The sequence below is a fragment of the Candoia aspera genome, chromosome 5, assembly GCF_035149785.1.
Source record: "Candoia aspera isolate rCanAsp1 chromosome 5, rCanAsp1.hap2, whole genome shotgun sequence".
In the NCBI taxonomy this organism is placed as follows: domain Eukaryota; kingdom Metazoa; phylum Chordata; class Lepidosauria; order Squamata; family Boidae; genus Candoia; species Candoia aspera.
Window position 1 is genome coordinate 107,310,378 of NC_086157.1, and position 13,189 is coordinate 107,323,566.

The 13,189-nt window shown below is 40.2% G+C and overlaps 1 protein-coding gene across 1 annotated transcript in view; it reads right to left on the reverse strand.

Annotated features, from left to right (window-relative positions):
- NOX4 (NADPH oxidase 4) overlaps positions 1 to 13,189 on the reverse strand; it is a 124,073-nt gene that overhangs the window by 95,803 nt on the left and 15,081 nt on the right. Inside the window, exons 3-7 of the mRNA XM_063304741.1 lie at positions 11,741 to 11,851; positions 11,326 to 11,410; positions 6,917 to 7,014; positions 4,694 to 4,721; positions 1,022 to 1,094 (exon numbers count right to left, since the gene is read on the reverse strand). Of these exons, the coding sequence (XP_063160811.1) occupies positions 1,022 to 1,094; positions 4,694 to 4,721; positions 6,917 to 7,014; positions 11,326 to 11,410; positions 11,741 to 11,851 (395 nt within the window). The remainder of the gene's footprint in view (positions 1 to 1,021; positions 1,095 to 4,693; positions 4,722 to 6,916; positions 7,015 to 11,325; positions 11,411 to 11,740; positions 11,852 to 13,189) is intronic.

A 13,189-nucleotide genomic window follows, 5' to 3' on the forward strand; every position in this document is an offset into this window, starting at 1 on the left:
TTGAAGCAGCATTTCATTCCAAAGGGCATTTTTACCAGCTTTTCACAAAGCACCCTTATACAGCATATATGAACCCTCTGGAGCATTACATAGGCTGAAAAGGAATCTGAGGAATCCAGGCCAAAAGAACTGTATGTCATTTGCACCTGAATATTGTGTTTCAGTTCCTTTCCTACAGTTATGCACTGCATGATGGAAACAAAAATAGCCAGAGTAATTATTGTAATCCTTGCATTCAGTTCCAATTCTGTTCCTTAATATCTTCTCTTGCTTTGATTATACCCCAAAAGCTCTTTTCAGCAGCTGTCAGCATTCCTTAACAGTTCTAGCCCATCCAGTTTTACTTTCCTGACACTGGAAGGTCTGAGCTCCCTGTTGAAATTCATTGTGGTGACATGTTCTTCCATCTATTTCTTATATGCATTCTCTCCCCTTGTCTTATGTGCACCTATAGCGGCCTTTATTGATCTCTCTTTCTCTCTGAGAGCATCTAGATTTCTCCATTGGGTATCTGCAAGCTATCCTGCCATCATGAGTGTCTGCAGGGCAGAGGAAGGGAGGAGGGGCAAATGACATCATGGGCATTGTGATGTCATCACACAAAGGATGTGAAGGATGTAATCGTTTGTGTGATGACACCAGAAATATCATTTTGAGGTCATCGCAGCTTCTAGCAGTGCCATCAGGAGAGGACACTATAGGTTAGAAGACATGTCACGATGTCACCCAGGCCTACTTCACCCATTTTGAACTCAATGATTACATATTGCTACCCAAGGGTTGTAGTTTTTTTAAATGAAAAAGTATTTATTTTTACCACTGCACACTAGTATGATACTATTTCTGGGGTTTTTGTTTCATTTCTCTCTTTCTCTCTCTCTCTCTTTTTTTTTTGCATCTCGTTCACACCATTTTTCCCTTCCTCGTCAGGCAACACTGCATAGGCAGTATTTTACATGTTTGAATCAGAACCATGAATACTTAAGACAATGCTTGATATAGTGGTCAGATTAAATCTTACCTAATGGCATAAGTAGAAGCAGTAGACATCAGGAACAAGACTAGGACCATAAGGACACCAGTTAATCCAGGAACTGAAACAAGAGCAGACAGAATAGCTGTAAATCGTATTTCAAAAATATATATTTCTCTTGGCATTACAAAAAAAAATTATAGTGGTTAAATCCAGATGTTTTAGACTAGAGCACTCTAAGTGGGACTCAAGTTATTCCTCTTTGATTTTAATGGGCTTATTTGAAATATGACTACTTCTGTATCCAATAGGTACAGTTTTAAAAATTCCATTCATCTCAATAGGAGAGGAAACAGGAAAAAAAGGATGGATCTGTGAAAGAAAATTTAGCTAGGTCCCACTAAAATTAATAGGACTTGGAGGTTTCTTGCAGTTAATTTGTTCCATTGATTTCAGTGAGATTTCAGCTATTTTGTGGATCAAGGTCATTGAAACCAATGGGAAATAACCACACTCGTTTAACCATGTCCATCCCAAGTTCTTCTGAATCCCAGATCCTTTTGGAATACAGGTAGTCCTCACTTAGTGATCACAATTGAGACCGGCAACAACATCACTAAGCGCTGCAGTCACTAAACAGAAAATCATGTGACTGCCACAGGCTTATGATGTCACTTCCCTTTCAGTCATTAAGCGAGACATCACATGACCACATCTTGCCATTTTAATTCTGCTTTCTCCATTAACTCTGCTTAGAAGCCTATTGTGAAGCACGCAAATAGCAATCATGTGACCGCGGGACACTGTGACAGGTGTAAATGTGAGGATCGGCTGCAAAACTGTTTTTTTTTAACCGTTGTAACTTCAAATGATCATTAAACAAGTTAGTTAGTAAGCGAGGACTAGCTGTAAGTAATTTAGCAAGTCATTATATCTTCTACAGATATACCCATAGGTCTAAACTGAACACTATGTATCTATTTTCCACCCTTGAGTGTGCTAATAATTAAACAGCAGGGATGGGTAACCCTTTAGGACAGTGTTTCTCAACCTTAGCAACTTGAAGATGTGTGGACTTCAACTCCCAGAATTCCCCAGCCAGCTTACCTCTGGGGAATTCTGGGAGTTGAAGTCCCTGAAGTTGCCCAAATTTGAAATATTTTTTAAATAAATCGTGATCTCCCAGGGAACCCAAGGAATAGATACTTAGTGTTCAGTTTAGATGTATTTTTTGTTTAAGAACACTGTTAATGCAGATATACAGGCCTGCACATGAAACAAATAGAATAATTTTGTAACTTCTGACCTATATTTGAGCCTGAATGTGCAGGGGTTCCCCGAGGCCTGGAAAATATTTCAAGGGTCCTCCAGGGTCAAAAGGTTGAGAAAGGCTGTGTTAAGATGTTATACTAGGAGGGGGGAAATCCAGAGGTTCAAGTCTACTGTCAGCCATGAATATTCACTGGATGACTTTGGGCCAGTCACCTTCTCTCGGCCCAAGCTATCTTACAGCATCTGTGTACGTGTGTGTGGGAGTGCCCATGTGTGCATTTATGGATTTATAAACTGTTTCAGTCCAGGCAACTCTAAGTGGTACACAAAAGCAACAGCCACAGCCTATGCAATAATAATTATTTCATTAAAGTGCAATAATATACAAGAAAAGAGGTACTATGACTGATATTTACATGCAATCGTGCAGTCTGATCCTGCAATGCTCAGGTTGCAGATGGGAGCCTGAGGCTGATAAATCTCTGCTTGAGCAAGTTTATTTAGTGGGCTTGGAGCCAAGGCAAGATTTGAATCAGGGATCTGACAGTTCATTACACGGTCTCATTCTTAACCACCATGTTACAGAAGCGTTTAATGAGTTGAATCATCAAAACATCTTGCTTAAAATTACTGCCTTGGACATATTCCAAAGAGTGTGTGTGTGAAAGGGATGGATAATAACATTTTCCAGAAAAACAGAACTAAAACTCAAATCAGAAATTCAAGTACATCCAATGCATCTTCCCTTATGAAACGTAACAGTAACACGGTTCTCCTGATTTACTGTGTGGCTACTGGAATCCAGATTTACAGTAGGTTTGGCAGGAGGGAGCTTTGAAAATGATCCCATTTTGATATCAAAACTGGTATTCCATGAATTTAGAAACATCACAGAGCAAGTAAAGCAAAATAATAGGGTGTACATTGTGAATTCTTTACTTTTGAACAGAATTAAATTAATTTCTACTCTAAGAAAGCTTGGACAAGCAATCTGACTGACTTCCTTGCATGCAACTGACACTATATCTTGCCAATTCTATAAGGTTGCACGCAATACCCTTTTAGAGAGGTTGGCAACGTGTTATCGGTAACCATGGGAAAGCATTGCAAATCCACAAATGATTTGATTACAGATTGGTGAATTATAATTCTCATTGGTTGATGCAATACTTCAGATTTAACCAATCTGAAGTATTGCACAAATACTGTTTTCAGAGTTTTATCATTTCTGTTCCCTTCATCAATCAACTAGCACAATTATATCTACACAGGCATTTGTGTGTATATGTATGAACGTGTATGTATGCACATGTATATATACATGTGTCTGCATGTATGTGTGTGTGTAGGTATGTCTAGAACAATTGAGACAAAAAAAAAATGGGAAACATGAAATCATTTTTCCCAGATTCTAGAGCTGGTGGCACAATCTGGCTGGGATTCTAAAATGTCTTGGACAACCAAATAAGCTGAAAAGACTGAGATCTCTTTATAGGCCTTTAAACACGGGAGAATATCTAACAGACATAAGGACTGTCCACAGGTCATCTTACATAAGAAGCTGGTGGGCTTAATTAAGGTCCATAGCATGGCAACCTGAGTCTCTTCCCTGCTTAGTGAGAAATAGAGCATTTTTTCTGAAAATACCCAAGCACTATCAAGGCATCGTAGGCGTTGGGGTTAGAGTTCAGGGAATTGAGTGTCCCTACCCATTTCCTTTCAACTCTCTCCTGTGTTATTTCTAAATAACTATGTTACGGGGAAGGAGCGCATAGCATATCCATCCTGCCACAATGAATGTCATGGTGGACATGGTCCATGCCAAAATACCCATTTATTAGAAGGCAAACTAGCTACCCAGAATGTGGTGCCATCCAAGATGGCAGAGGCAATGCTTTGCTTTGTAGCATCCTAGTTCCCCCTTTATTTATTTCTGTATTAAAAGAATCTTAAAAAGCGAGGGGGGAGTGTTAGCCACTGGGTACATTGGTACACGTGGGCAACATAATAACCAACCAATTTTTCTTTCAATATGCTCCCTGGTTATGATTTTTAGTTTAATTCTATTAATCTATGATTGTAGCTCTGGGCATATTTATCTAGCGCCAAAGCAGTGAAACTAATTCCAAATATATTACTTATGGAATCAGGCAGCCCAAGAGGGAGACAATACATTGACTAGGTTTTAGAAAAGCTGGAAATTTCTTATTTCCTTTTCATTTAAAAAAAATCTGCATCTCTTGTCTCAGAACACTTTTAAATGGGCAAAATATTACATGTATTACACGCGCGCGCACACACACACGCACACACACAGCCCTGGGGAAGAATGACAGCGCTACTGCGAGAATAGCACAGGTAAGAGCCAAATGTCGTTTTTGTTTTTCAAAGCACAATCCATAAATTTTATTGCTTCAGCATAATTCAACAAAGCTTCCTCTGAGTTACCTGTTGCAAAAAGGAGTTTCCTGGGATCCTAGAAAGCAAAGACAGACACAAACAGTATGAATGATTTAGCAAATAAGCAAGGCAGGAATAACTCCATCAATAGTCTTCGCCAGAGGCGAGTTTCTGGAGACGAAATGCTGAGCTTGGCTATAAACAAGCTGTCTAAATCGTATCTCATATCTGAACCTTTTTTAAAATGCTGGTCAGAAACTGTGTGGAATGGAAGACAGCACTTCCTAAGCAATTAGGAGTGAAAATGGAAGAGACACTCTGAAAAAAAAAATAATTTAACAGATTTGGAACCCCAAAATATGTATCCGAACTGGAATGCTTTGGAGCACCAAACCTCACATTTTCGGGAATGACAATGCGGTTCTCAACATAAACAAAAATGTAAAGATTGCAACTTAAAATGCACCCATGATATGTGCATTTGGGGAATGTGCATAAAGAAACGCAGTGCATCAGGAAAAGTACTTGGAAAAAACAGTGTGCTGAATTTCGAGTCTTGCATCCCTTGGTCTTATTAATTCAATGTGAAAGAAAAATGGGACATGGAATTGACCATCATGTTATTAAATTACAGGGATAACTGCTGCATTGGAAGGCTTATACTTACCGTTTTGCAATTATTACTTCAAAAGCAGATTAAGGCAAACCCTCCTGTTTCCAGTTCACAGCTCTTCCACCCATAAGCATTCTCCTTCAAAGTTATTTATGATTTCTTTAATCCTTTCCAAAACATATTTTCAAACGAGTTGCCTTTTAAAAAATATAATCATCAGCCATTCCTACGCTGGTTACGCCAATGAGAGCTGTAATAGAAGAAAGCTGGAAGAAGCTGGGTTATGGAAGAATGGTGATGAGCATTGGAACCCAGCTTGTGGAAGGTTGGTTGACGGTAAGTGTGTCACTCTGCAGAGAATTTTGCAGAGAGCTACAAAACGTGGCAACTAGGTAAGTTTCAGTCTACCTGTTGGCCTGAGAAATTTGAAACAGATCTTGTTTATACTCCATATATTATGGAAAGAAGGAAATTATGATGTAGCCTTAGAGAGAGAGAGGATAAAATATAAATGTACTTATAACTGCTATTAAGATCAGAAGCCACTTCTTTATTACCTTTTTCTTTCTTTTCTATTTCTTTTGCTTTATGTCCTTTTCACTTTCTCATTACTTTCCCCTGTTCTTTTTCTCTTCGAAATCTGTATTGTTTTTATTCTGTTGAAAACTTCTTTAATAAAAATTATTAAAAAAGAGAGATAATAGACATGCCCAAGTCCCAATATATTGTTTTTTCCTTCTTGGTGGTCTGGTATTAAAAATCCTAGGGTCACCTCTATGGAACCAAAAGCACTATGAAACTGGATTTCCTATCTGACTATGGATCACAATGAGTCCACAGCCAGCCAGATGATGCTTGCAAATGTCCTCTGCTCCCTTAATTAAAAAAAAAATCTTTCAGAGAACAGCAGCAACAGTGAGAAAAGCCATTTCCCTAATGGTTTTGTTATACATACTACACTAGTATAGAATCCGCTTTCCTTGGTGAAGAGTCTCATTCTCCTGCCTCCAAGGTTCCTGCAAGAGTGGGGTGCATTGGCATGCTAGCATCAGAAAGCAACCATGGTTCATGAAGAAAACATCACATGATTATGTTGTTGTTGGGTTTTTTCCCCTTTCCAAAACAGGAAAGAATGATATGTTTAGGTGTGAACCAGGGATGGGAGCAAAGCGTTAGCTGGCTGAGCCTGCATGTAAGCATAGTGCCTTGGTTCCTGCAATGACTGGAACAGCCCAGAGCAACATTGCCAGGGCTTTAAACCAGAATTGGAAGGGTTTGCAGATGGAAAGCCTTGTTGTCTGAAGGTGAACTGGCCCTCTAGGAAGCCAACACTGAGATATCAACAATGCTCTAACCGGAGAATAAAACTCACAGTTGGGCATCCAGCTATCAGAAGAGAACACTTGATCCTTCTCCATGACCTTCCTGGAAGACTTCTCCAAGTCAGTGCCCTCCAGAAGAATGGACACTAGAGCTCCCAAATGTCCAGTAAGCATGGCCTTTGTTGGGAATCTTGACAGTTTTAGCTCCAGGACGTCTGGAGGGTAGAAGCTTATTTCGCTGCACCACTTTACTACAGAATGCCTCACTGCCTGGCTGCCAAAGTTCACCCAAGAAAGAGCAATTTTAAGGAAGAAAACAAAGATCAGCCTTCTCACTTCGCCACGGTAGCTGGCTGCATTGAGTGCGAGGAACTCTTCGCTGTAATTCACAGAGAAGTTCAAGGCGTTCACCAGGTGAGCAGCAACATGAATCACTAAAACAGAACAAAGAGCTCATTTCACCAGAATGAAAAGTGAAGATGTTTTCCACAAACCCTCATTCCATGCTTGTTGAATGCAAGTGCAACCTGCAAACAAGTTCAAGATTCCTTTAATTCTATCTATTCCATTCCCCACATTATGTTTCCCCCAACAACCTCTTAGTATCCTGTAATAAATAATAAAGAATTATTCTTGATTCTTACTTCCCCCATCCTTTCAGATTTTCTCCTCTACAGACTATTCCAATTTCAGGAAAATATTAGGATAATCCCAAGCACAGGTAGTTCTCAACTGACGACCACAATTGGGACCAGAATTTTCATTGCTAAGTAAGGCAGTTGTTAAGCAAATCACTGTGGTTGTTACGTGAATCACATGGCTGTTAAGCAAATCCAGCTTCCCCCATTGACTTCGCTTGTCAGAAGCTGGCTGGAAAGGTCACAAATGGTGATCACGTGACCCTGGGACCCTGCAACCATTTTAAATACATGCCAGTTGCCAAGTGCCTGAATTTTGATCACTTGACCGCATGGTTGCTGCAATGGCCGTAATGCAAGGACTGGTCATAAGTCACTTTTTTCAGCAGAGTCATAACTTTAAACAGACGCTAAATGGATGGCCGTAAGTTGAGGACTACCTGTAAATGATACTTCCTTTATATACATGAGTAGCACCATTCTGACTATATGGACAACTTTATGCTTGTTCTTCCTTGTTCATGTTTCAGTGAGGGCAGATTGGCTGTCATGTGGTTCTAAGAATAGCCTGGGGTTAGCTTGGCTCCAAACCTATTATATTTTGTATATTGTTATTATACCCATTTAAGAAGTATGCATTCAAAACTGGGGGCTTTAGCTATTCTTCATTATTCTTTCTCGTCACTCCCTTTGTTTTACTTAAGTGTGTGTGATACAAAGACAAATGAATACCAAAGCAAACAAAAATAAAATAGACAAACAAACCCTAAAAATTTTACATACTAAGTTGATGTAATTCATCTAAATATGTCATATATTTATATCATCAGTTAATGACAATATATAAAATTACACATACAAACTTCTATTCTTATAAAGTATTATGAAATCTGTGCCAAAGGAAAATGCATTGTGTCATTTTTTTGACCAGTAGAAAAACAGCCTTTTTCAGAAAAGGTGCTGATCTGGGGAAGCATAGATTCCCAGATGAAGGCCATCTTTCCCTTTCTTCAGCTGGAGCCTCTTTATGACCTCGCTTTTCCAAAAACCACCACTATCGCTTCACCCTGTGGTGGAAGCACCTACTGAATTCCAGAGCCTGATTCCACGTCATATGCATTGTGGGAAAAAAAGATGCTGAGGGCCTAGAAAGTGTGTAGAGTAGAGCAGCAAAGATGATAAGGGGTCTGGAGGCTAAATCCTTTGAAGAACTATTAAAGGAACTAGGTATGTTTAACTTAACAAAGAGAAGACAGAGGGGAGATATGATAGCCGTCTTCCCATACTTGTTGCCTTAGGGAAGAGGGCATTGATTTATTCTCCAGAACACCCAAGAAGCAATGGGTGGAAGCTCATCAGAGGAAGATCCAATCTGGAAACAAGGAGGAATTTCCTGACAGTGAGAACTATTAAGCAGTGGAACAGCTTGCCTCCCGGAGTTGTGGGTGCTCCATCGCTGGAGGTTTTCAAGAAAAGCTTGGACAACCATTTGTCCGAGATGGTGCGAGGATTCCTGTCTTGGGCAGGGGGTTGGACTTGAAGACCTCCAAGGTCCCTTCTAACTCTATGATTCTATGACTCTATGCATTCCCCATCCCTTCTTCATTGCATTGTAAAATTGCACTTTCTATGTGAGTTCTTGACTCTTGAGTCCAATGGTGGGACAAAAACAGGAAATATAGGGGTGTTTTGTGAAAGTTGCTATCAATGTTTCCAGCCTAGCTGGAATACTTAGTCATGTGGTTTTATTTTTATTTATTTTCTCTTTCTTCTCTCCCTTTTCCAGTTCCTCTGCCTCACTCTTCTGTCTCTTTTTTTTTCCCCCCTCTTGGAGTAATCTAGTTCATTTTTAGGTCTCAGTTTGAAATCCTATTTTTGCAAGCATTTGCTTTGGCCTCTCATTCAGTCTTCCCGTGGTTTTGTGTGTACCAAGAGTCCAATTAACTCTGGATATCTCTTCTGTTTGTCTGTTTCTGGGTGGCCTGGATCTCAAGGGTATTTTAACTGACTGTCCCTTTTCAATTCCAAATGGAAAGCCAGAGAACAGAGGATAACCTGTGTGTATTGAGAGATCTTTGGGGTCATTAGTCAGAAACTATATAAAGGTTTTTGCTGTTTCTTTTTAGTCATCTGAATTCATCTCTTCTTATCTAAAAGGGCTCACTATATTTCTGCACACCTGAAACTCTCCAAATAGGAAGTTACCAACATCTGCTGGCTATTTCTATAGTCTATACCCTTTAAAGTAACTATTAATTCCTCCATCTTCATCTCTCTTTTAACTTCAATCTTACCAATATTTGGGTAAAATACAGTTTGTAATATTCTGAACAGCTGTTGTCCAGATAAGTTCTCCCTTTTTCACAGCACAGTGAATAGCCTAGAAAAGTCCCTGCTGCATTTCAAGAAAACATTCCTTCCTTGATGTGCTCCCTCCAATAGATGGGAGTTTCAATTTCCATGTGAATGATGTTTGATAGCAAAAAGCAGACTTCATGAATAATTACTTAATCTCTGTTTGGATGGATGGATGGATGATGTGCCATGAAGTCGGGGTCTACTCATAGCGACCACATAAATAGACCTACACATAGATAGACCCCTCCCTCCCGCCCGCCCTCCCTTCCTTCCTTCCTTCCTTCCTTCCTTCCTTCCTTCCTTCTATCCCACCTTTATTACTTTTATAAATAACTCAAGGCAGTGAACATACCAAATACAGTACTCCTTCTTCCTTCTATTTTCCCCACAACAACCCTGTGAGGTAAGTTGGGCTGAGACAGAGTGACTCTGTCCCCAACCTGGTCCTTCAAATCTTCCAATGCTGCACCCATTGCCATTGTAATTGAGTCCATCCACGATGCTGATCATCCTCTTTTTCTCTTTATTTCCCTTGTTCCCACGATGCATTATAGACTTCCTAAAGAACCAGGACTGATAATTTGAGCCTGAGAGTTCAGTGAATACCACGAGATAGTCTCATGCATTTTGAGAGTAAAAAAAGGCAAGATGTGTTTTTGCAAATATCGCCTTCCAAATGTTTTTGGCTACTTCTCTTAGAATCCCTGAAGAATGGCTGTGATGGGTTGTAGCAAAAAAGTGGAAGAGGCACACTTTGTTGCACATCTCTAAAAGTATTATTTGCACAAAATGTGAATATATGGAACAAACATACCCAAATTGGAGCCTATAGCCATGCTGGCTGTGATTTCTGCAGTTCCAACACATTTGGAAAGTATCAAGTTGAAATTTTGTGCCTTCAAGCCTTCTTGACTCCTGGTGATTGCCTGGACAAGTCCCTGCAGTTTTCTTTGCAAGGGTTTTTCAGATGTGGCTTGCCATTGCCTCCTTCCTAGGGCTGAGAGAAAGTAACTGGCCCAAGATCACCAAGCTGGCTTCATGCCTAAAGCAGGACTAGAACCTGGTTTCTACTCTGATGCCTTAACCTCTACACTGGGGGCATCAAGGAGATAGGAGTCAGAGGGGAGAGGAAAAGAGGTTATCACTTGCCTGCCACCCACCTTTCTAGGAACCATCAAGGGATTCCATGAAATATGGAGATGACGATTTGGTAGAGCATAATCTCCAGGCAGGCAGGCATGAGAATTGTATGCACATTATTGACTTGTACAATTCTTCCTTTATAAGCTTTTTTGTAGACTAATCCAAACCTTTTAAATAAAGGCCTAGCAGTAAAACTGAGAAGAGAATATTTGGCCATACAGATATGCACAAATAAATAAATAAATGCAATGAAAGCAGACTAAGATATGCCCTCGGTATTTGTACGCAGATCAGAATCTGTGTGATGCACCACCCTTGCTGAACCAGCATCCATGATGCTGCGTTGAATCTGGATCAAATTAGTGCCAGCAAACTTTCTGCAAGATTTTCACTGCTGTTTTCTGATTACATCCCAAATGTTCTTCTCATGCACTCAAAGGATCTTTTCCACCCAGCTGCTGTTACAACAATATGAACATGCAGATTTAAAAGAATTATAGAAGGCCACCCTCCCGTGCACTGTTTTTAAAAAAGGGACAGAATATTTGTTCCATTTAGTACCCTTCACATCAAGAGCCAGTGTTCTCTGGTCCTGGAGGAACGTACCTGAAAAGATGCATATGGTCAGTCCACAGGTCACATGAAAAGTCTTGCTCTTATCTAGTAGCCTCCTGGCTTTTCGGCTGGGCAACTAGAAAAAGAAGAATGCAAAGCCATCTCTCAACTCAATCCTTTCCCAAAAGACTTTATCTGGGGTAACAACTTGACATACTGTATGTAAATAAAATGCAGCACAAAGTTCTAGGGACTGCACCATTTCAAGCTACAGATGGATCACATCAGTTAAGAGCAAGGAAAGTCCAAATGCAATAAAATCTACTAACTTATTATATTCATATATCACCATAATCATAAAACAGGGGGGGCACTGCCCGTTCAAATGTATTGCAAGATGTCATTCACAGCCACTCTCCCCCATTGTACACTGATATGCCTAGACTCTTGTCTAACCTTCTTTTACCTTCTGAGATCCGCGAAGTAGAGCCAGGAGAACCCGACAGACGGGCAGCAGGACGAGGCTGCAGTTGAGGTTGAGGACAGACGCAGAGGCTCTGCTGAGGCACAACCCTAGCTGAACAGAAATGAGAAGGATTAGAACCCCAACCTGCAAAACCTTCCAATCTGAGAGAAATACGCAAGCCATGCCTTACGATGCCATCTGTTGTTAATGGGTTGGTTTTACTTAATCGTAATTCATATTTTATGACTTTTCTACCATGGATGTTTTCACATGTGGGTTATATATTGTAATTTCTGGTGGGGATGTAAATCACCAGGGGTTCCTCAAGAAGGAAGGGTTATAGACATCAGATAGTTAGACAGATAGACAGAATTATGGGGTGGAGGCAAAACCACTATCGAATACCAAAACCCCACGATCTTGGTTTATCTCAGGCTTGGGATTACACACACACACACAGAGCTACCTAGGAATGCACAACTTTTTTTCAGAGCAAGGGCCGTGCTTGGTCATTTAATAGGCGCGTTGGAGGCTGTTTTCCCCCAAATAAGCAGGACTGGGGTGGGGGTGGGGGTGGTAAATTAGCTTAAATTTAAATTAATTAAAATTAAATGCACTTAATGAAATGCACTTCATTAAATGCAATGAATATTAAACAAAGGGAGCTCATTAAAAAGGGCAATTCCCCTCGTGCTTTTCCTCATATTCCCTGTTCATCCCAATGAAAACTGCAATGTGGTAGCAAATTTTGGAAGGACTCCGGACAGCAGACACAGAAAGTATCCTGACAGTTCAAGAACAGGTAAGTTTAATCCCATCTAGTTTAGCATATTGTGCATATACAACCCATTGCAGCTTACTCCATAGAGTAACCATAGATAAACAAGCTACGGCATAGTGTGATGTGTGAATCCCACAACTGTAAAGACATTTATCCCCACCCACCCTGCTTGTACCATGTGATCACTTTCCCAACCAAACTGAGAGGTCCGTCAGTCCAAGGGAGCACCTTCTCTGGAGTGGCACCACCTCAATGCTCCTGGAACCCACCCTGTTAATCTTTCAGGGGCAGGAAACTATTTTAGTTGTTTTGATCATTTTCCCAAGCCTTTTAAAAGAGATCAAGTTTAAACAACTTTCAAATGGCTTTGAAATAACTTTCTTTTAAAACACGTCTGTTATTTTATATTGTCAGGCAGATTTTCACTGGTTAGCCGGGTTCCCACAACACACTTGGCTGAATAAATGGGAAGGGATGAATGTGTTGTGGAAACACACAGAAGAGTCAATTGACCTACATAACTAACTCCCCAAAGGGTTAAGTTTAGCCCTAAACAGGTTAAGTGCAGGATTGAATTAACTCATCTAGGCAGCTTTGTCAAGGGAACACTTATTCCAGTTAATCTATTTAGCCTACTTAGTCCTCCAAGGAAAGAAGTTGGGAAGAAA